Source organism: Ovis aries, chromosome 7 (genome assembly GCF_016772045.2).
Source record: "Ovis aries strain OAR_USU_Benz2616 breed Rambouillet chromosome 7, ARS-UI_Ramb_v3.0, whole genome shotgun sequence".
Taxonomy (NCBI): Eukaryota; Metazoa; Chordata; class Mammalia; order Artiodactyla; family Bovidae; genus Ovis; species Ovis aries.
This window is the reverse complement of record NC_056060.1, coordinates 66,756,911-66,781,569: the sequence shown is the minus strand read 5'-3', so window position 1 is coordinate 66,781,569 and position 24,659 is coordinate 66,756,911. Positions and strand designations below refer to the sequence as shown.

At 39.4% G+C, this 24,659-nt stretch overlaps 1 protein-coding gene and 1 long non-coding RNA gene across 5 annotated transcripts in view; one reads left to right on the top strand and one right to left on the bottom strand.

The window, feature by feature from the left end:
* LOC132660055 (uncharacterized) overlaps nt 1-4,415 on the top strand; it is a 49,088-nt gene extending 44,673 nt beyond the window's left edge. The window contains exons 3-5 of one of the 2 annotated variants that reach the window (XR_009601239.1): nt 2,216-2,450; nt 2,867-2,996; nt 3,108-4,415. This is a non-coding gene — a long non-coding RNA (uncharacterized LOC132660055). The remainder of the gene's footprint in view (nt 1-2,215; nt 2,451-2,866; nt 2,997-3,107) is intronic. The other variant, XR_009601240.1, reaches the window with a different exon arrangement.
* PELI2 (pellino E3 ubiquitin protein ligase family member 2) overlaps nt 1-24,659 on the bottom strand; it is a 189,726-nt gene that overhangs the window by 14,068 nt on the left and 150,999 nt on the right. The window contains exons 3-5 of one of the 3 annotated variants that reach the window (XM_027971888.2): nt 10,858-10,959; nt 3,892-4,089; nt 2,193-2,381 (exon numbers count right to left, since the gene is read on the bottom strand). In XM_027971888.2, coding sequence (XP_027827689.2) covers nt 2,193-2,381; nt 3,892-4,089; nt 10,858-10,959 — 489 coding nt within the window. The remainder of the gene's footprint in view (nt 1-2,192; nt 2,382-3,891; nt 4,090-10,857; nt 10,960-24,659) is intronic. The other 2 variants (XM_042252565.1, XM_042252564.1) reach the window with 2 other exon arrangements.

The following is a 24,659-nucleotide window of genomic DNA, read 5'->3' as shown; positions in this document are numbered from 1 at the left end:
TGATTTTCACTTTTCATACAAAGAGGTGAGCTCATATTCTTCTACTCTATCATCTTGTCTCAACCCCCTCAGCCAGGTTGAACAACCTTTTTTCTTCCTGCACGGCAGTTCTTGGTAAATAATGTAACTTTTGAGTCTATGGTCTCTTATTTTCCACATATTCTTGACTCCTATGTCTAGGATAGGTGTCCCTCTGAGAGACTCCTGTGCCTTCCAGTACTTTCTTATGACTGTGCTGATCACAAAATATGCTAATGATTTGTGGCCTCACCTGTAATGTTTTCCAGACTCCACAATTTGAGGGCAGAGCCCAGGGCATCCTGGTCATTATCAGATTCCCAGCCCTTAGCTCCTGCTTAGTCATGGCAACCAATTAAGGACTGGGTATAAACAGCACTGCTCCATTCTTACTCAGTTCTCATAGTGATTCTAAAGGGTATGTACCGGTATTATTCCAGTTACATGGATATGAGGCCAAGTATAAAGAGGTCAAGTCACCACTTCACAACTGTAGAGCTAAGTGGTAGATCAGGACCTGGAACTATGGCTTGACTTCAGAACTATTAATATGCAGTAACTGCTCAAACAGCAGCATGCTTTCCCTCTCAGTCATTATTTTTACATGCTCTTTCTATCTTTGAACAAAATACATGAATGAGAATTGGCAAGAAACTTATCCTGTGATGTGCCCTCCTGGACACCAGTGTATGCTTTCTATCTGCCCAGGGTGGTGCCAACCAAGTGTGATTCTCTACAAGATGGTACTGAGTAGAAGCCAGGAGTTCAAACTTAAACTCAGGCCCTCCTTGATTTAAAATCCCATTTGCTGCCACCTTCTAACTCTGTGACTGGGCAATATTCAACCTCTCTACGCTACACCTTCCTCATCCATAAAACGGGGATAATTCCACTTCCCTGACAAGGCTGGTGTGCAGATTAACATTTCTGAGACATTAGCTCATTTAATGCAGTGTCTGCACTCAGCAAACATACACTGCTTACTTACTGTTGCTGTTATAATGATCAATAACTCATTTGACCATCCTAACCCAGTTTTGTGTAGAATTATCCTATGATCAAAACTTTTTTTGAAAAACAGATTTTACATCCTCTTTCCTATTTACAGTCTCTTGAAACATATTTCAGCAAAGTTTATTGAATTTGTTTAGCTTTCATAGAAAGTGTTATTCATTTTTAGTCATAATGCTCCAAGATTGGGATTTTATCACAAAAGGCAGAAGCCATACCTGCAGCTGAATAATGGTGTAAGCAAGTAATAAAAATAACTATCCCCTAAAAACACACATCCAGTAGAGAATAGCAAACCAGCTTTGTAAAATCCCCCATCTTCTTTTTTTCTATCTAAAAAATATCATCTTTCTCTGTGAACTAGATCACATCCTCTATTATTTATATTATTATTTCCCAGGTAGTTTGAAAGAAAACACTTGTTCTCTCTTGCTCTAGTTTCTACCCAACAATTAATTAAAAGTACTGGAGTAGAAAATTTACTAAGAAACTTTTAGTGCTGTGCCACACAGCCATGGCAGTATGAGAAACCCCAAACTTACTATTTAAGGTATTAAAATGATTCTCCATAGAAGAAAGGGTTAAAAACCCAACAGCTTTAGGATAAGCAGTAGTATTTATAGAAAAAATATTAACATGCCAAGTCAATGTACTATATGAACTATTTCAAGTGAAACAGTAACTATGACTTTGAACTATATAAGGAACTATAATTTCTTATGAACAAGAAAAAAAAAGCTAACTTAATTATCTTTTTTGTCTGCAGAAAGCCTAGTAAATAATTCTGTAATTCATAATTTTCACTAATTAGTTTTAGACTGCTCAGGATTTTTCCAAATTAGTGAAGTTTTACACTAAAAATAAGTTCATTTTTCTTAAAGTGAATTTAAACAGAATTCTATGGTGAAGTATAGCGATAGAATTATGCTTTTAATGTTGTTAGGAACAAAAGGTAATTTTCTTCCACTATTGGAAAAGCTTAATCATGACAGTGAATAAGGCCATTTCCTTCTTATTTTCGGAGAAAATTCCGATTCTCCTGGGTCAATGGAACATAACCCTAAGACCTAGACAAAGATTTTGAATTTCAGGGGAGAAAAATGACAGTGTTCAACTTATGGGTTTGTAGTTTCATGCATTTCTTTTGTGTGAAGTCCACTTACCAGCTTTCCCCTTTGCTGAGCAGACCTGGTCTCCCTCAAGGTATACACGTCTCCACAGACGGAGATCTCACGCCAGACCCCGGGCTGGGACTCCTCAGTGAAGCCACCTCTCGGATGCATCACCAGGACACCATTGGTCGTGAGCCCATCCATGTGGCCGTCGGGGTTTTTCCACTTCGCTGCCTTTTCCTGGAAAGCATCCCACAGAAAAGATGATGTTCAACACAAAAAGGTTATAGAATCTCTCCAAAATATTGGGTAAGGGCAGAGGGGAGGAAAGTGAGCAATTTTCATTCTCTGTTTAAAGCTAATAATCAGAAGGATAAAATATGAAATTAGTCTGAGAAAATGAAAGAAGTGTAAGAATAGATGAATGATTTATCACTGGAGACAGATATTTATCTTGGGCTTTTACAAAAGAAAATCTGATGTCTGGGCCTCTACCTCAGAGATTCTTTTTCAAACCACATTCCTCCCACCCCCAGGTGATTTCAGGAATCCAGTACGTATTCTTCAATTCTATTTGTGCAGTGCTTTCATCCTATTATCTAATAATGTTTTGTATGAACTCATTATCATGTAAGTACTAGAAGGAAGTGAAAATTTTTCATGCAACAAAATTTCAAAATACATCAGGCCAACAGGCTGTGGCCACTATGTTTTGTTTTCATAAGGATCAGTGTTTACATCATCAAAGGTGGAAGGTACAAGCAACTGGAAATAATGGAAGACTGGACACCCGGCCATTCTTTCTTGGGGACAGAGCCAGCTACTGTTCACAGGACTCGGGTAAATCTGATTAAGGTAAGCCACTTATGACTGGTTTAGGGGTGGGCATGTGACTGAGTTCTGACCAATGAGACCTGAGCGAGTCTTCTGGGAAGCTTCCTGTAAAGATTTCTTTGCTCTTTAAAGAGACCAGGAAGAAATACGGCCCTTCTTCAGCGAGTTGTCATGCTGCGGGGAGGGTGTGGAAGTACAGGAGCCATCTCACCCACACCAGGACCTCGTCTGAGGAAAGCGGTGTGACCAGAGGGCAGGATGGAATAAATCTGGCTCCCCTGACATTACACTGGATCAACCAATCTTGCAGCTGGCCTTCCTGGGCATTTCTTGTAATATGGGATGACCCTTTTTTATTACCATTTAGGTCATTTTAAGAGAGCTTTTTCTCCCCTGAAAAAATACCTTGATTCAAAAAGGGACTATATTAAAACTAGATATTCACTACAACTGTGGGTTTTTTATTTACATGGACAGTCTATGAAGAGAGATATTTTTAGTCTTGTTTTAGTTTTGTTCTTTGTGATATCACGTCTGTAACTCCCAATATGGAACAAAGTAAACACTAACAAATTTTTGAATGAATAAACGAACATTTTTTTTGAACCCCAATTATCTAGATCTGATCATTGGTTTTTCTTTCTGAAATAAATCCCCTTAAATCTACCATAAATACATTATATGTGGTAATATACATACTTTTAAGAAGTCACTCTACATTTTATAGTTAATGGTCATTACTTGTTATATTTGCCATATTTTCAGATTTTTAGTAAGTTTTTCACAAAAACAAAAATTTCAAAATCTAAAACCAGAAGCATTTTGTAAGGCAAATATTCTGGCCACAATTAAATGTTACATATGTGATGATAATGGGTGTTTTTCTAGAAACAATGTACTGATTAATAGTACTTACTCCAAGAAATATGTTTTTGGAAGAGTCGAATCCAGCTGCAAATATTCGTGCTGTGTAAGGTTCGTTCCTGTCACAGACTATCCTGCAGGCAAACCTAGATATGGTGCTCTGTGTAATCTGCGCTTCATCATTGTTCTGACTGCCAGAAATTGTGTCTGTAACGACGAAGTCGATAGGGCTTTCTGTTGATCTGCCCACCTAAATAAATCAAATTATACTCATGATCCACTCATATCCAAAACTATGTCACCATATTCATTACATGAAATAAGTGTTCAGGATCCTTTAATATTCATTATCTCTACTAGGAAGGTTAGAATAAAAAATCTCAAGTCTGTTCCTTCTCTTGTTTAAGGGAGATGTTATGGTAACCAACCACCAGATTTTAAATGTTAAGAGAAAAACTCCATTTTCTATTCTGGAAGAAAATACATCTCACCCCAAACAGGTGTATGATCAGGTAGAAACATAATCTATTACTGTCATAGAAAATCATTCCTTTTTCCCCTCTTGTATTTCCAAGTGGGGGAAAAAAAAAAACAAAAAAACACCAAGATTTTAAAGGCAGCCAGGAAACTAAAGCCCTATTTGCCCTATTCTTGCCAGGCTCCAGACTCCAGGGCCTGGTTTTTTACGCTAAGTGAATCCACCTGTGACTCATGGCACAGTGCAGAGCCCTACCCCAGACTTAAGAGACCCAGCGCCTATTTCCCTCCCTCAGTGTGAGTAAGAATGGTGTGAAACGCTATACAAGTCAGCCCAAAGCTTGAGATACAGTCATATGAAAGGTTTAAAAACGCCAGTCATAACAGTTCAATTTTGAATTTTTAAAGAATTATCCTGGCAAAGTGTAAAAAGCTGACAATAATATTTTATTGGCTTACTTCCTTGGTAAGTTTAAATGCTGCCAGAAAGAATATATTTCATTAGCATGATCTTAAGAGTTCCAACAAAGCTTTTTCATATTCACTAAATCCAAATAAGACAGGTACTGCTGTGTCCTGGGAAATATTTTGTTACAGGTAAGGAAGTCCTCATGACAAAATACTAAATTGTCTGTGTAATGATGTTCTATGACTCTCTAACTAGGAAACAGTAATAAATGTTATATATGCCAAAGATATGTCTTAAAATAATTTATATGTAAACAATATCTTGTTAAACATGATATTAATGTTCTCTCCGCTGATTCTGAAGCTGTCAGTGGAAGGAACACACAGAGCTCCAAGGTACATATGTATATAAGGCCCCCAAATTAAATTTCCTAGGTATCTTTATCCTGATCTCAAAATTCTACCTAAAGCATAAGCATTGTGAAGAAGAGGCAACAGACATCTATTTTCTCTTATTATTTTTTTAAACATGCTTAATTTCTTGTCCTACTAAAATGTTCCTGGAATAAACTAAACCACCAGGTTCACTGAAACTTAAATAGATGCATGTATCCTAAACATATGGATTTCAGGTTTAGAAAACATACACCTTTTTACAAAGTGCAACATAAAATTTAGATTATAAACTTTACGATTCATCTTTCTAAAGCTGCAGAATCTTCCCTCTGCTAGGTTCACTGAAAAGCTGGATGTGTAACTCAGAAGCTCTACTGATTCAGACTGCTCTGATTTTTTCAGGCTTTTTTTTTTTTTTAAACTACCCTCCTTAGCTACTTTCAAGTATATAATACAGTATTATTAACTATGATTACCATGCTGTATATTATATACCCAGAACTTACCCATCTCACAGCTGGAAGCCTGCAGTATTTGACCAGCATCTCCCAATTCTGCACCCCCTGTAACTACCATTCTAATTTCCGTTTTTATAATTCTGAATTTTTTTTTGTATTTTACATATAAGTGATATTATACAACATTTGTCTTGCTGTTTAATTTCACTTTAGTTTTTTTAATTAGAAAAGTAACAGATACACTGCAAAATATTTAACAAATATAGGGAAAGTACACAGGAGACTATGCCAAATTCAGGAACACATTGGTCCTGAACCTCTATTCCACTGAAGCTCAGGAGTAAAATGTGAAAAGTTCTAAAATTGCCATCACACAAACCCCTGAGCTCTCACAAAGACACAGGCCATGACCTAATTTCTGTCACCTCCGTGGAAGAGGGCAAAGATTTCTCACGCTCTGTTAAAAGCTCAAAGCTAAAACCACACTCCAGCAGAATGTCACACAACTGTTCCTTGTCTACAGAGATTACTCTCTTCAAGAAAGGCCACCCCCCATGTATTAAATTAATGTCTTGATGAATTAACTGAAATTGCCTGTAAAACATGACATTTTATTCCAACTGGAACATACTGCTAGGATCAATTATTTCAAGTCGGGATACTTACCTAAGTGGTCATTTAATATTTGTTTATCAGTTTCCTTCCACTTAAATCTAACTTGTAGAGTGTTAGTATGTTTCTCTACTTTAGGACACAAACCTCATGTTGCCAGAGGTGGGGGGACGAGGCCACTTTCCTAATGAAAACTCACCCAATGTGGAAGACTTGGAGCCTGTCCTTTCTCTGACTGTTGGATCAATTCTACATTATTTTAAGGTTAGTCATGTGGACCAGCCATGATGTATTTGAATTCCATCTGATATTCATATAGTAGGCACAGGGAGAATTTTTCTCCCTGCTGCTGACTGCCAGACACACACAGAATCATATGGCACTTTCAATTGTGTATGCATATGAGAAAAGTTTGCGTTTGCCTGGTTGTCAAAGTCAGTATGGGTAGAATGGTATAGAGACACCTGAAAGGGCCTCCTTCATCTTCTCTAAACAAATCAGTCCTACCTGTGCCCCTGCATCTGTTAACCTTATTTTGTCACTTCCCTTCTATTACTAGGATGCGCTATTGCTGCTCCTATCCAGTCAGCCATCAAACATTCTGGAGCTTCTCAAATTATAGGGACTGTGAGGCAAAGGACTAGTTTTTTTGGTTTGCTTTTAAAATTTCAAGCTGTCGCTTAATATCTTTTCAAAATATAACAAAAATCAGTATTAGAAAAATGATCATCCACTTCGATGTCTCAGGAATGTCAAACCGCTATTACAAGTTCCCAAATGCATTCCTTCTCAACTTCCTCACTCACCTCATCCTGGATGTTTTGCTGCTTGGCTAAGCAGCCTGAATATCACTGTTCTAGACTAGTCTCTCATCTTTAAAAATGCTTTCCTTCATTGGAAAGCAATTCTCAAACTAGAGCTCCATTTCTGATTCATTCTACTGGTAATACTTCCTGAAAAACTTGTCACTAGTTACTACCTCTGTTTCCTTCCTCATCCTGTAACCCACTCCTGAGCCTCTCCATCATCATGCTCTCAGCAAGCCTGGCTCCACTGAAACCCTGCTTGCTGACGTTTCCAGGACTTACACTCAGCATGTCCTGGTACATCTGTACCTAGTATTAAGTTGATGAAACCCTTCCAGGCTAGCTGGTAAACAGCCCCTTTCTCTTTCTGTTCTCTCCCCAGGTTATCTCATCAAATTCCATTTACTAGCCCCAAAGTCCTGGTATCTCTCTTTGCTTCAGACTAGCACATATGATCTCCCTGTGGATGTCTAATAAGCATCTCAAATATGACATGTTTCCAGCAGAACCTGGATCCTCTTCAAGCCCAGATTCCCCATGTCAGTGACTGGCACCCAGTTTGCTCAAGCTAAAAATCAATACCCATGAGCCACCCTTGATTCTTCAATTCCTCCACACTCACGTTTAACCTCGTGTAAATTCTATCAACTCTTCCTCCAAACACATCACCAGTCCTCCCACATTTCCCCACCCTGGCTCTAGCTGCCATCAGTTCGTTGTTGGTTTGCATCACCTCAGCCTCCAATCTTTCTCCCTGTTTTCACACTTGCCTCCTACATTCTTCTCTGGACAGTCCTTGGAGATATCTTAACCAAATGGAAGTAGAATTTTATCTCTTCCTTGTTAAAAAATCCTCCAACAGTTTCCCCAAAACTTCTAAAATAAAACCCAAACTCTTTACTTGGCCTAAAAGCCCCTTACCTTCTTGGCCTCTGCCTACCTCTCTGAGTTCATCTCACACCACTTTCTTCCTCCTCCACTCTGCTGTGGGGCCTTGGCTCCGCTGTACTGCTTGCTTCTCTGTGTCTGTTTTTCTACTCCAGAATGTAGGTTCCAGGAGAGGGGAGCCTTAGCTGTCTACCTCCAGTGACTAGATGAGGATCTGACACACAGTAGGTGCTCAAGAAATAAAACTCATCAATGGAAGGTTATGACAGCTTGAACCTGGTGAGCCACATACACAAACATGCACACACACGTACAACGTTTTAGGAAATAATTTTAAAACAGTCCAACATCTTTTTCAACTACATAGATGCTAATGAAATATGACCATCTAGAACCACTATAAACCAACTAAAAAACAAAAAACCCCATCAAAACACAAGGCCTTGCAGCACTTAGGTGTGAAGCATATGAAACTTAGAAACCAGAGGGGGAAATGACCGTTAACACTGGTTTCAGGACCTGGTCAGTTTCCTTATCGCCATGATCAGAATGAATATGGCATCACTGCTTTCCCTTTCAGGGGCTCTGTGAGACACTTCATCACTGCCTTTGATTCCTTTTCTAAACTGTATTCTTCTTAATATTCTACTTTCTCAATACCTATGCTCATTTCTTGTTCCCTTGACTTACCCTTACCCTTATTCTAGAAAATAATGACTAAGATCTTATTCTGTATAACATATTTTATCAGTCTTAACTAATTTCTTAAATTTAGATCTAGGTTTGACTTTTTCAGGCAATAATATTTCTGACTTCTAAGCCTATTATCTGATTCCACTATTGGAAATGCAGCAAAAGGCCCTTTCTTGATTCATTCTGATGTTCTGCTTTTAAATGCTCAGTTAACCTACAAATCATTTCAATGGGTAGTGGCTAAAATCAACAGCCCTCAGCAACAAGGTCCATACTTGAGAAATATGAATGCTGCAGTGCTTTTGCTCAGTGATTTCTTTCAATGGTAGAATTTAGACACACAAAAGGAGGAAAAAATTAAAAATAAGCTTGATTTTTTTAGGGCCTTCTAAGAGCTGCTTAATTCTACTCAGGTTAATCTGACATTAATCTCCAGTATGTCCAGTTAGTCTGCAAAAGGTATGAGATAATTTCAGTAAAAAGAAATGAGTTATGTTTTCTTAATAAATCTATAATTTTTTGCTGAATTACCATGCCTTGTTTAAAGCAGTTGAGTAGGTATTACGTAGAGACTGGAGAACTGAGGAGACTTAAATCTGGGTTCTGCCACCAATGCCATTTTTGCCCAATTAAGGTTAAGTTCTTTCTTTTCAAAGACACAAATTTCTCAGTTATGAAATTAAAAGGTTAGTATAGTAAAATTCGGTATTTCTCAGTTGGTCCATGAACCTCTGAGGGTCTTCAAGACCTTTTCAATGGCCCAGGTCCTTGAAGCCAAAATTGGTTTTATAATAATATGAAGATGCTGACATTTGCTCTTTTGGTGACAAAGCAATGATGTGCTTTAGTAGGAATCAACAAACAATCCACTCAAAAAGCAGGCAGAGGACCTAAATAGACATGTCTCCAAAGAAGTCATACAGATGGCCAAGAGGCACATGAAAAGATGTTCAACATTGCTAATTATTAGGTAAATATAAATCATTTATCTACCCTGAGATATCTCATGCCAGTCAAAATAGCTATCATCAAAAAATCCATGAACAATAAATGCTGGAGAGGGCAAGGAGAAAAGGGAAACCGCCAATATTGTTGGTGGGAATGCAAATTATACCACCACTATGGAGAAGAGTATGGGAGTTCCTTAAAAAACTGAAAACAGAGCTACTATATGACCCTGCAGTCCCACTCCTGGGTGTATATCTAGAGGAAAGCATGGTCTGAAAGGATACATGCACCCCAATGTTCACTGCAGCACTGATTACAACAGATATGGAAGGAACTTAAATGTCTAGCAACGAAGAATTAGATAAAGAAGATGTAGTACATATATATAATGGAATATTGCTCAGCCATTAAGAAGAATGAAATAATGCCATTTGCAGCAACATGGATGGACCTAGAGATTGTCATACTGAGTGAAGTAAGCCAGGCAGAGAAATAAAAATACCATATGATATTGGTTATATGTGGAATCTAAAAAAAATGATACAAATGAACTTGTTTACAAATAAGACTTAAAGAACAAACTTATGGTTACTTAGGGGGAAGGACGGGAGGGGAATGGATAGTTAACAGAGTTTGGGATCAACATGTACACACTGCTCTATTTAAAATGGATAACCAACAAGGACCCACTGTATAGCACAGGGAACTGTCTTCAATGTTATGAGGCAGCCTGGATGGGAGGGGAATTTGGGGGAGAAAAGATGTATATATATACAAACGTGCTTAGTTGCTCAACTGTGTCTGACTCTTTGCAACCCCATGGACTGTAGCCCGCCAGGCTCCTCTGTCCATGGGGATTCTCCAGGAAAGAATACTGGAGTGGGTTGCCATGCCCTCCTCCAGGGGATCTTCCCAACCCAGGAATCAAACCCAGGTTTCCTGCATTGCAGGTGGATTCTTTACCATCTGAGCCACCAGGGAAGGCCATGTATATGTATGAATGAGTCCCTTTGCTGTCCACATGAAACTATCACAACATTGTTAATTGGCTATAATTCAATACAGCTGGTTCTAAAAGTCTCTGTTCTTGTTTCTAGAATCTCTCTATTGCACTGAGATCTGAGAATGTAGTCTTTATAATTTCTTTTTGCAATTTTAGAACTGTTTTCTTAGTCTTTTGAAAACCAAACAGGAATAATTTTAATATTATCTTCACCTTTTCCCCTTGGACATCACCAAACACTACTGTGCCAGGAGTTCTGACTATGTTTCAAAATGAAGGATCGAAGGAAAAATGTGGTAAAAATTTCCGTGAAAAAAGAAAGATGTTACCTGAAACATATCCGTATCTTTATCATGTGTGTACTCAACCACCACAGTCTGATTTCTTGACAGAGTGTACGATATACTGTGTTGACCTTTGCAGCTGATAGCCTGATAGTGAAAGAAAAATATATAAAAATTCATTAAAATTTCAACAACTTATCACAATTCTGCTTAGAGTTTAAGAGACATCACTCTATCAGCAAAACCCAGCACAAGCTAGTGGTTTCCTAAAGACCAGAGCCTGATCCTGCTATGCCCTGAATTACAGAAGAGTCCACATTGACAAGACTGGATTTACCAAATATTCATCCCTAATAGGAACAATATTTTACTTAAGTCAAAGTAAATTTACTAGTTTCCAAGCCCTGATTTAATCATAGCCCTAGAAAAACACACACTTTCTCCATGTCACCTTAACTCAGTAGTAGAATTTTTCAGACTAACATGATTTAAAATTTCTTAATTTATTTCACAATGAAACAGGTAACAATAACATTTTGTAATGGTATTTTTCCTACATGATAGGGATTATAATGAGAGTAAAACAATTGCTGGAAAAAAGTAAATATTCTATTAAAACTTCCATATAATAATGTACTATTTTAGCCAATGATAATTATACTCTGATCTACATCTTACCTAAATCTTGTATAAGCAGTTGCTTAATCCAGATAGTTTTTGAGTTAATAAAAAACGTAGCTAAGTTAGTTTCATCTAACTTAGCTTAGTTTCATCTAAGTTTCATCACCTCTATTTTTAGACTAGACTAAACATAATAGTCTTTGGTTTAGTGAATCTAGAAACCAATAATACAATATTGTTCTTTTTTCCTCCATAATGATATATTTTACTATATCTTAAGCTGTGGTCACATAGTTTTAAATTTCCAAATTAACAAAAGAAGTTTATTTAAATTCTACTCCAGATTATTTCAATTACACTGTCCATTCCACTTTAACCTAATTTATCTTCATTTCTAATGTTTTACATTAAATATAATAAATAAAACTTTAATAAGCCTATCTAATAAACATTTATTGAATGATCACTGTATGAAGGCCAAGAAAGACTAAACATTTGGAAGTAGCTAGACATATATAGAGCACATTAATGAAAATATACTCTGAACATTTACATTTAACTAATACAATTGCTTATAGTAATACATAGTATAAGATTACAAATCAGCTTTGAAGTTAGCCTGGTTAACCTCATGGTTATTTAATCAGCTGCCCTCAAGAACGTCATCATTGATGTTTTGTTGTACATGCGTCATGAAGATAATGCAAGTATTAGAAATAATAATTTATACATTTAATATTATTAGGGACCTAAAAAAATACTTTTTAGATTACTCAACTCCAGTAATAAATCCTAAATTTTCATTGCTCAAAGTCACATGAAATCAGTGGTTATTGATATGTGACATTTTTTCAAAATCAAATTAATAAACAACTATTTCCAATTAAGATAAGTGGATGTTTATAGTTAATTGAAAAAACCCACTTAAAATATTTTACTAAGCTCAGAGTTACAAAACTTATAACCAGGGAGTGATTATTTATACACTTATTATAACTTATTTTAGGATTCCTTAAAAAGTATCTATTACATTTAAGTTTTCCATTTATAAGTACATCAACTCAACTTTTTTGGCACATATGCTACACAAAATAACTGTAGTTTGCAAATTATCTGCAAAAGAAGGAGTTTACAAATGCCGGAACAGAACACCTTTTAAAAAGTTGGACGTTTTTGTACGAGTAGCCTGGAAGTGAAGCTTCTCATGCTTGAAACATCTTACCTTGAAATCGGTCTGAAGTTTGTATTCTATTCCTTAACATGCTATAGTTTTAACATTTAAACATTTCTTACAAGTTTGCTGGGAAATCAATGCCCAGAAAGACCGGCTGTGCTCACCCCATGACTTAGTGCAGCTTCTGGGCTACTCTGGGAAGTCCTGGAAATAGGCATTTTACAGGCCCTAAGTTGCTTCTGGGCCCAGTTCTTCTAGAGTGTTTTATTCTGAAACTACTCTTGCGACCCAGACTATCATAAGAGAGAATAAGGCTATTTATAGGGAGCTTGAGCCCAGTGCCACTCCTGGAAACAGACCAAAACCAGGGGAACCAAAGATTTGGACCAGCCCCTGCCCGAGGGGATCCCGAGGCTTTAAATGCTGAAACAGGACACCTTGAATGATGAGTCCATTTAAAGACAAACTACAATTTCAGACTTCCTCCAGTTTCCCAAATGTGGCCATCAATGTGGATCACCAGTCTTAGGAAAGGTGAATGCTTTGAGCATAGGAAAACACATTTTCTGAGACTATTTAATTAAGATAGTTTTAAACAAGAGCTCCGTTTTGGAAGTCTCTGGATTTAGGGAAGATGGAGAAGTGGGAAAAGGGATCCTACAAGGAGAACAAGTCCCAGAAGGTGATGAACTCCCCACTGTGGAGGAGATGGCTGAGGAACTTCAGATCCCTGTGACCTACCTAAATCACTTCCTGTCTGGCAGGGGTCTCCTTCTGTGAGTGATAAGTGGGGAGGGGAGGCCTTTCCTGCAAAGAGCCCCACCCAATAGGCTGCACCTATAGTGGGGAGAAGCATGGAGATAAGTTAGCCAGGACTTAAGTCCTGGAGAAATAAGTTGGAGATTTAAGCCAGGACTGAGGTTTGGAGCAAAAGGGGGCAGTCAAAACCCAGGCCACCTCTGGCCACCAGTGGGCCCCCCAGAAATAATGGAGAGCGTCCACTTGCCTTTGATGTCGTGAATCAGGGCTCACATGATTTGGTCTGTGCATTTAAGTCTAGAGTTGGGCCAGACTTGGGGGTTTAAGGGAAGGCAAGAGAGGAGTTTAATAAACCTGGCATTAGTTTTTGCTTTCTCTCTGCATATGAGGCATTAAACTTTTCTGGGGTTAGAAAAGTATCATTTTCTCAGCAGTAATTTTAAGATATGGCTCTCAGAAAGACAGTTTCTAGAAAGTTACAGATTCACTGACTTGAATCAATCATTTTAGGTAATTTGGAAATAAACATTTCCCCAAGACACCGAATTGCTTTGAGATCTATTTTTGAAATATCAGAAAGGAGAGTAGGTAAGGCTGGCCTTCTCTTGGCACTCAACAGAATTCAGTACAAACACAGTTACCGTAATATAAAGTGATTTCACTACACTCATTCAAATACAGAGACCAAGATCTTTAAAATGGTAAGGGGAACCAGCCTAACCAACCTGCCTGGCAGACAATACTGATCTGCCATATTCACTTTTCTATTGTGATGGGGAAGCAAGGTGGCTGGCACTGTGTCAGGTTACTATCAGTGCCTCAAAGACAGGTCTGGTGGCCTGTGGTCTCCACCCCCAGCACTGTGAGCATGGGAGGCATTCAAGGAAGGCCAGATGAGTGAACGAACTGCTACAGATTCAAGATGGCACTTGCAGTGTCTTTCCTCGGGTCTTCACCTCTCCTTTACCTTTCACTGACGGTAAAGCGTCTGCCTGCAGTGCAGGAGACCTGGGTTCGATCCCTGGGTTGGGAAGATCCCCTGGAGAAGGAAATGACAACCCACTCCAGTACTCTTGCCTGGAAAATTCCATGGACTGAGGAGCCTGGTAGGCTACAGTCCACGGGATCGCAAAGAGTTGGACACGACTGAGCGACTTCAGTTTTCAGCAAAAGTACTAACACTGACATTCTTAGCTCAAATTTATTATGTGAGAATTTTTTCAGGTTAAAAAATATCACAATTTGACAATTAAAGATTAGACAATTACAGATCCAGAGAATAAAGGATTCCAACTTTATCCAGCTTAGGAAGCTCTACACTGCTCAGATGCCCAAACCATGGCCCTTCCTGAGTCAGAACTCTCTTCCCAGCTGAAGACCTGTACTTCCTGGGTTTGCTCTACTAGTGTCACAGGCTTGGCTCAGCTGAGTTATCCACTGACTTCCAGGCAACAGCTACAGTTGGTTTTCCTGGTTCAACCCCAACTAAATGACAGAGTCCTCCAAGCCTCTAGACTTTACAAAAAAGTTAAAAAAAACAAAAACAAAAAAATACCAAGGTTCACAATGTCTACAGGACTGTCTTCCTCTTATAAGCCCCTATACACATATATGGGGGTTTAGTCACTAAGTCATGTCTGACTTGCAACCCCAAAGACTGTAGCCCGCCAGGCTCCTCCGTCCATGGGGTTCTCCAGGCAAGAATACTGGAGTGGGTTGCCATTTCCTTCTCCCGGGGATCTTCCTGACCCGGGGATTGAACCCAGGTCTCCTGCACTGCAGGCAGTTTCTTTACTGACTGAGCTACCAGGGAAGCCCCATATACAAGCCTTTATAAGGCACTTATAAAGATAAGTGGTGTTGGAGAAGACTCTTGAGAGTCCGTGGACTGCAAGGAGATCCAACCAGTCCATCCTAAAGGAGATCAGTCCTGGGTGTTCACTGGAAGGACTGATGTTGAAACCGAAACTCCAATACTTTGGCCACCTGATGTGAAGAGCTGACTCATTGGAAAAGACCCTGATGCTGGGAAGGATTGAGGGCAGGAGGAGAAGGGGACGACAGAGGATGAGATGGTTGCATGGTATCACCAATTCAATGGAGATGAGTTTGAGTAGACTCCGGGAGTTGGTGATGGACAGGGAGGCCTGGTGTGTTGCAGTCCATGGGGTCACGAAGAGTCGGACACAACTGTAATATGTAATAATATCAGCAACGCAGTTCTACAAGATGCCTGACGAGATGGACTCATGTATTCATGAAAGCTAAAAAGCTTTCAATTTTTTAAAGTATAAGGGAAATAATCTAATCTTTAATAAGAAGCAGTGGGACTGGTGTTCAATCACAAAGTAAAAGGGAGAAAGCCCAAAGAGAAACTAACTGGTTTCTAGAAAATACTAATTTATTAGAATTACAATTTAGCCCATTTAATTCAAGCCTTATAAAGCTTCCAAGTGAGACTTTATCAACTGTGTAGGGAGAGAAAATGATATTCATCATGGAGGCAGACATTGTTGGTTACCTACCTAATGCCTTTCACCCTGCTAGCTGAGCTGGCTGCTCACAAAAAAGCCTGAAAATGAAAAGACCAGCTCTTCCAGTCTCCTCTAAAGCTAGCACATGGAAAGGTGACCCAATCCTGACCAATGGGACTTGTGAGAAATCTGGTGTGGAGTTCCTGGGTTGGGAGACATCAGGAGAGAATTCTTTCCTTTTTCTGATAATAGAAGAAATGAACAATGATTAAGGGATGGCTGGAGCTGAGATGGCCATTACTCAACATGAAAGGAAGTCCAAAAGACTCAGAGAAGCAAGCTGAGCCTTGATATCTTTGAGCTGAGCCAAATCTGAAACGTATCTGTCCCAGACTACCGCTGTGAGAAAAATGAAGGGCTTTAGGGTGCTTTTGGTTGGGTATTTTGTTACTTGTAGTGTAAAGCATCATTATATTGTTTAGCCCAAACTTTGTCTCCTCCTGGGTTTCCTAATTTAGTCAATAGAGTAACCATATTCCAACCAATCATGCTTAAAACCTTCATGTTGGGACTTCCCTAGTGGTTCAGTGGTTAAGAATCTGCCTTGCAATGTAGGGAATGCAGTTTTGATCTCTGGCTAGGGAACTAAGATCCCATGTGCTGTGGAACAACTAAGCCCACGTGCCACAAGAGTCCCTGTACCACAATGAAAGATCCTGTGCATTGCACCTAAGACTCGACACAACTAATAAATAATAAAAAAATAAAAGTCTTTTATGTCACCTCTCAGCCCTCTCTTGCCACCGCTGTCCATATTATTACTGTCACTGGAGAAGGAAACGGCAACCCACTTCAGTGCTCTTGCCTGGGAAATCCCATGGACAGAGGAGCCTGGCAGGCTATAGTCCACAGGGTCACAAAGAGTCGGACATGGCTTAGCGACTAAACAATAACAAATTGCCCTCATACTTAAAATTTAACCGTGAGTCAAAGGCAAGCTCACTGATTCTACTGCATGAAGGCACAGATCACATACAAAGCAGAACAAACAGTGTGCAGCATTTCACTTTTTCTCCTCAAATACAAAGTAGCTGTTGGGCAACCAGTAATTACAAAACTGATTTATTCCCCAAAGGAGTTTTACAACCAGCTCCTTTATAGCCCACAACTTTCTGCTTTGGAGATTGGTGGCATAATCTAATCCATTTTCCCTTGAATCTGGGCTGCCCGTAGTAACTTACTTGACCAATGAAAAGCAGCAGAAATGACAGATGACACCTGGAGGCTGGTAGCTTCCCCTTGCTGCCCTCTAACACTTGCTCTTGGCATTCTAAGCCACCATAGAAGACACCTAACTCCCCGGAGGGCACCACACTAGAGGAAGTCCAAGCTACAAGGAGAGTCCTGGAGACTGAAATGCCACATGATCGGAGAGAGGCCATGGAGAAGCAAGACCCAGACATGTGAGTGAAGGAACCACCCTAGAAATGGACCCTCCAGTACCAGTTGCCCCAGCACTTGCCTCGGTCAGACACTGCTCACAGGAGCCCTTCCTAAATTCCTGACCCACAAAATTAGGAACAAAATCAAATGGTTTTCGCTAAGCCACCAAGTGTTGCAGTAGTTAGCTATACAACTAATGACAGCTGAGCCAATCCGTTTTCATGGCCTGCTGGGACAAGAGCATCTTTTCCGTCTTACGTGACTTATCACATAAGGCATCAAGGTGATTTGTGTGTCCCAGGGCATGGGGCAGGTATAGATAAGCACAGTGCCTTTACAGAGAACAGGGGTTGTGTTTCTGATGGCACCTTCAAAGGCTCCTGAATGCGTATTAAGAGGTTGGTTGTGGCTATAACAAATATATATTTTTACTGTGATAATCTTCAGTTATCAGGTTAAAAGAAAGTGAGAGTCACACTGCACACAACACCATCACCCAGACATCTGCGGGTGTCACTGTGGAAGTTATGATGTCCAACTCTGGCAAATCACACGTATTATGTACACAATGGGGCATGTTTTACTCAACCAGAGTCAGCCTTATTCAAGGGGATGTGATGTGATTTGTGTGTATGTGTGTGTGTGAATCTGGGTTTCCAGTGAAATGAAATTCTCTTTCTTCAAATCCACAGCATACTTCTATTGCTGTATCTCAGAACCAAACGACCCAAGGGTTCGACAATCCCCCTTGTCGAGACGTCCAGGATGCCGACTACTACAGAACTGATTACTGCTCTTTTGCCACACAGCATCAGACTAAATCCAATGAGTGTGTTTTCAAAAGCAGCAGCAGCCTCTATAGTTTCTCTTCTTGTGAATAGATAGAATTAGTGTTGTTTTTGCCTGCCAAAGTAGAGGACCAGACACCAGGTGTGGCTTAGGCATTAAAGGAACCTTTTCCAGATAAATCTCAAGTTTTCATAGAGCTGCTCTGAAGAGGTCTGCACCATGTGTCCAAACTTGGTGACATTCTGTGATGCTGTTTACCACACCCTGTCTTTCAGTTTCTAGGGGAACATCTCGCAAAGAAGTTAGAGATGCTCTAACAACCCATCAGATGGGGACGAGCCTAAAAATGTCCTGAACAGTCTACTCATGGAGCCAGAGACCCGTTCGTCTTTTGGGTCCCACCAAGAAACGTAACAAGAGCTTGTGTTCTCTGCAGCCTTCTAGACGATGTCCACGACTCAGCACTCTTTAATAAGGCACAGTAGATTGAGCCATGTTTTAGGCAAGTTTATTTTAAGCTACTTTAACTGTTCATTCTAATTTGTACATTAATATTTCAGCCCATTGTACAATTCAAATACATAACTATGCAAAACTATTATTGCAGAAAGGAGCTGATAAAATGGGAAATGACTACATTGACCTTTCTCAGCCATTCTGGTTATAAACACAAACCTTCTGTGATAGGGTGGACTGCTATAGAAACAACATTTTAATTGACATGGAAAAACTTAATAATGGAATCTGTTATGGGGTAGCACTTAACTGGGCCAATGAATGTAACCTTCTTTGTTCAAAAACACCTTCTGATATTTAGAGCAGAAAAGCTCACATTTATGAGCAGATGAATGAGTCTGCTGTGAGCTCTGTAGCATATTGGAAATAACTGATGAATGACTTTACTACCCAGAGCATCGTATCCACTGTGCAATGCTGGGGCAGTATAGGCGGGGGGTGGGTACTAGAGGGTACCAGCACATATGGCACAGTGTAGCTGCCCTATAGGTCTCTGGCATTGCTTTGCCTCATTGCAACATCCACTGATAATCCAGCACATGCCTGAACATGGGGCAAAAGGGAATATTTACGCCAGATGGCTGTCTCAATATGACTACTTGGTTTATCCTGCTGAGCTTCCAAGTTTACATGTACTTTGAAAAGTGAGCGTGTTAGTCGCTTAGTCATGTCCGACTCTTTGCAACCCAACCCCATGGACCGTAGCCCATCAGGCTCCTCTGTCCATGGGATTTTCCAGGCAAGAACAGTGGAGTGGGTAGCCATTCCCTTCTCTAGGGAATCTTTAGGAAAGGACAATAAGACCATCTGTGGACACTGCAGAGATCAGTGGCCAGCGGATTCGGATGTTGAGGAAAAAGCCCCAGATCTCTGGGCCCCAGATCTAGATCCTACTTTTGTCACTCACCCACTGTAACCATTTCACAGAAGCCATCTGTTATTACCTTTATAATTTATCAACAGAATGGGTCAATGTCAGCAGCATTCACAGCACTGTATTCAAAGCAGAGGGAATGATGAACAGCATGGCACTGTCTCCTCAAATACAAACCTGTACTCGGAGCCATCACTTTCCTGTGGTCCGTAACACAAGCTTTAGAGATTACTGTTCTGTTTAGCTTAGCTTTAAATAAGTGCTAGCTATTGACTGTATTAATTAGAGATAATCCTGGTTTGAAAAACATGTTTTTCCAGAACTAATGACTTTTATGTCAAGCTGACAAGTATAATTAGGCAATAAATCGTCAATCAGTCTGGTTCAGATTGCTGCGGGGAAGATGAGATCTCTGCCATCCTTGTCAATTTACGTATAAAATATGCATGAGTACTATTTCTAAAGAGAGGAGGTGGCTAAAGGGAATTCATAATTTATTTCTGCATAAATACACTCTTTAAAATGTTCTATCTTTTCAAGGAGCCATATTTCAAATGAGTGCCCAAACCACGGCTACAATTAGAAAGTCACAAAATGCCTACTTGGATTTCATCAAAATCAACAGTGTTTCATAAACTCAATCAATCAAAATGATAAGCCTAGTTGTTAGAGGCAATGGCGTTGAACTTGGCAGTGGGCCACACCCACGCCCATCTGGGATTGGCTCACTGAGCTATTCCACAAACCCTGGCAGAGAACCTAGTGCATGCACAGGGCTGGGGCAGACGCGGTCAAATCAATCCAGCAAACACAGATGCCAGAGAGGATGTCTGAGCGGAAACGTGTTTCTAACTTGGAGTCACTCCTAATTACACTGAAGCTGGATTTGGTCATGGGACCAATCACAGGAGATGACCTGTTGGAGAGCTGGGCAGGAACACGCTGATGTGCCTTGTAGCGATCTGTTCCCAGGAACTTGTACACCGCTTACACTGATGGAAAGAAAACCTCCTTGAGGGCAGGAACTCCTGTCTTTTTGAATCAGTCTTCGATTCAGGCAGAATACTGCATGGCTAAAAGTACAGATCAGGAGGCTTTCCTACTTCACTGATGACCGGCTGTGGGACCCTAGGCAGGTTACTTAAATGCTCTGTGCCTCAGTTTTGTCATCTTACAAGTGCTGGCCCTGGGTCCAGGAAGGTTAGAGCTATCTCAGGGCAAAGATGCTTTAGCGACTTTTATATCTTCCTGGTTTACCACCAAGTGCTGAACGAGGGACAGGTTCAGATCCGAGCCTGTATAAACCTATTAGGCTATCCTAATGTGCAGTCCCCTGTTTCCATTATTCTTTCTCCTGTCTTTTGGAAAATAGTGATGATGTGCCATTTTCCCACAGAGGACACACATCTAGACACATGAACAGGTTACATTACCAATCACAGGTGTGCACTAGTCACCATCAGTGACGGTTTGTTTCTAACGGTGACTTTGAAAAGGCAGACTTTTCAAAGACATCATCCCACACTGGCTGCACGGCAGCGGCCGCGAAGCAGGAGAGGACGAGGGAGGGGTACAGTCCTGATAGCGCAAGGCAGAACTCTGGAGCTTCCCCCATCTCAAGGCCCACACAGCAGATGTCAGAGCCGCTGACTACCTAGGTAGTGACGACTACTGTGGTCCCTGGAGAAGGATGGAGGGGGTGGGGGTCGCACCCATCTGGTAGGAGACAGAGAAACTGACTTCTAACAAATACATTCACCAGAACAGCAGTTTGTTTTCTCTGGAATGTTACATGTGAGCAAGAAGGGATATAGGAAGAGAAGATGAAGATGCAATGTATTTTAAATGCCATGTATTTCAGTGAAAATGAAAACACCAATGAGATACCTCTTTGTTGTACACCTTAAAACTAGAAGAAGAGAGAAATCTAACCGTGGTCTCTCATAACAGGAGGTGGTAAACTTTATGGAGACATATTTAGTCAGTCAATGGACAATGTTAAAAGATGGGTGTGAATTTGTCTATTGCAACACCTAATTTACTTATCTGAATATCTAAGTACCTGCATACATAAGAGCTACCTGTCACAGGAGACAAAGCTAATTGAAAGAATGAACTCTAATAAATATGAATTATAAATAACTGTAAAACGACTAGGCTGAAAAAGTGAAATTCATTGTCCAATAATTCCATTTATATACTTTTCATAAATGATGCATTTACTGGGTAAAACAAAGTATATCTTGTTTCCAAAGATACACAGATATCTACCATAAACTATGTGTTACAGGGAGCCACCAGTAAATGCAAGGTCTAATTTGCTGCCATAAGCAGGCAAACTTCTCAGTGCTATAAATTGAATATGACATAAATTGATTTTATACTAAGATATCCAAAGACCTACCATAAAATTATTTTAATATGGAGGCCAGTTTATCAGTTGTCAAAATGATCCCTTGAGTACTGAAGAATAAAAAGACTAAAATTTACCCTTGCCTCAAAATAAAAACTCGATTGATTATCTATAGTGAAAAAAGCAAAAGCTCTCATTTAAAAGACATTAAAAAAAATGAATAGTTGGGGGGGGTAGTTTAATTTTTTCATTTTACTTGGGATTTTATTTTTAAGGCCTGGCCTTGAAAATTCGGCCTCAAAATTTGTCCATCGCTGAAGAATCTCATTTTCTTCACGGAATAAAACCAGTTGAATAAGGCCACATCACAGTTATGTAGAAATATGAAAATATTTACTCTCAAAAGACAACATTTATCTTGGCAGCTGGTATTTTCAAGATGTTCAGCCTGCTGGAATGATGCAGGTTGCGATCCTATTACACAAAACTTTGAGTAAGACAATGACTGAAGTACAAGGAAACATATATGTATCTAACATGTATACCTGCCCCCACGCAAGCCATTCATACATGCTTTGGATGATACATGTTCCTCCTCAAGCCTTAATCAACTGAATTTCTTAGAAGGGCCTCTGTTATCTATGTGTCCTTGGGCCATATTCTGAATCTATTTCTTAACCTGTAAAGTACAATATCTGCATTGAAGAGTTGTTGGAAAACCTCGAATGACGTTTTTAAAGGGCACAGAATCTAGTTCCCAATAAATAATAATTATTATTCTAGTCAGCTATTTTTATGACTAAAACATTCATAATCTCTATCAGGTCATTTAATACTTAATTATATAGGGTCCTCCAGATTCCTGATTGTTTTGGAAGGCAAAGAATCTTGTTACATATCGTTGCCTAATATGTGTGTGTGTGTGTTAAGCTGCTTCAGTCGTGTTCGACTCTTTGTGACCCCATGGACTATAGCCTACCAGGCTCCTCTGTCCATGGGATTCTCCAGGCAAGAATACTGGAGTGAGTTGCCGTGCTCTCCCTCCAGCGGATCTTCCCAACCCAGAGATCGAACCCATATCTCTTATGGCTCCTGCACTGGCAGCTGGGTTCTTTACCACTAGCGCTACCTGGGAAGCCCCAAAGCTAATATGTATGCAGAGTACCAAATGTTACCAGGGAACAATATGCTCCTTCCGACGCAGCCCTCCAGAGAGAGCACCTCTAGTACTAGTTTCCTGTGTATCCTTCTAGGGAAAATCTATGTCTATGCTAACACAGCATAGATGTCAGAAATGACAGCACACTGTCCAGTGTTCTGTACCCTGCTTCTCTCACCTAACAATACAACTCGTACAATGATCTGTATCACCTGGCTATTAGCGCTACATCACTCTTTTTGATGTGCAGATATAGCCCGATTTATCAATTTTTAAAGTTCATTTAAACATTTTTCTATTTTGCAAGCAATGTTGCAATGAAGATCCATGCATTCAATTTGCATACAGGGAAATATGTCTAAAAGATAAATTCCTAGAGAAAATTGCTGGATCAAATGTGCACTTTTAATATTGACAGTTACTGTCAAACTACTTTGCCTAGAAGTTATACCAATTTAAATTCTCATCAGATGTATTTGGGAGCATATTTTCCCCACCTTCACCAACACAGAGAGTTTAAGTGTCATGGTCTGTATTATATGATATGTGAAAAGTGGCCTTTAAGCATTTCTATTATCATTACTGAAGCTAAACATGTTTTAAAGTGCTTAAAAGTCATCTCTTTTTCTTTACTATGAACTGTTTATATCTTCTGTCCATTATTTTGGGTTATTGGTCTTTTTCTTTTTGATTTGTAGGTACTCTTTACATTATTACCCCCACTGTCTGTGATAAGAGTTGCCAGTTACCCACTCAATTGGATTCTGACTTTAATGAACTTCCCTAGGGGCTCAGACTGTAAAGAATCTACCTGCAATGCAGGAGACCCGGGTTCAATCCCTGGGCTGGGAAGATCTCTGGAGAAGGAAATGGCAACCCATTTCAGTATTCTTGCCTGTATAATTCCATGGACAGAGGAGCCTAGCAGGCCACACCCCATGGGGTCACAAAGAGTCAGACACATCTAAGTGACTAACTGAACAACATGCTTTATAGAAGTTTATCAAGTGATACATCAATAATTTTTTAATGGTTTCCAGACTTTCACCTCATAATTAGTAAGGCTTTCCTCAATCCCAAATAAAGTGAACAATTTTCCATTTTTTAGTACATTTATGATTATACTAATGATTGAAAATATTACTTGAACACTTATTTGAACAGTAGTAAGTGGTTGTAAAGATAAGTTTTCCATTTTTAGCACATATAAGTCACAATACATGCATACCATGCAAAATGTTTTTTTCCTTGTATTTTCTGCACATTTTGTTCAGAGAAAGTGATTCTGTTATTTGATACATAATGATCATAACTCTTAGGCTTTCATTGAGTTGCATCCCTTTTCATTATTAATACATTTTTTTACTCTAAATTCAATCCTTTTTAATATTAAGATGACAACTTCAATTCTTTTTGTTTGCACTTCTTTGATATGCTCCATAATCTTACCTCTAATCTAAATAATTTTGTTTTAGATGTGTTTTATATACAGCCTATAACTGGATCACATTTTTCTATGTGATCCAATTCTGTTAATATGTAAGTTTAGAATATTTACATTTATTGATAGATACAAGATATATCTATACTCTGCTTTATTACTGTTGTTGCCTTTTATTACAGAAACAGCTTTCAGTTCAGTTCAGTCGCTCAGTCGTGTCTGACTCTTTACTAAGGTCTAATTA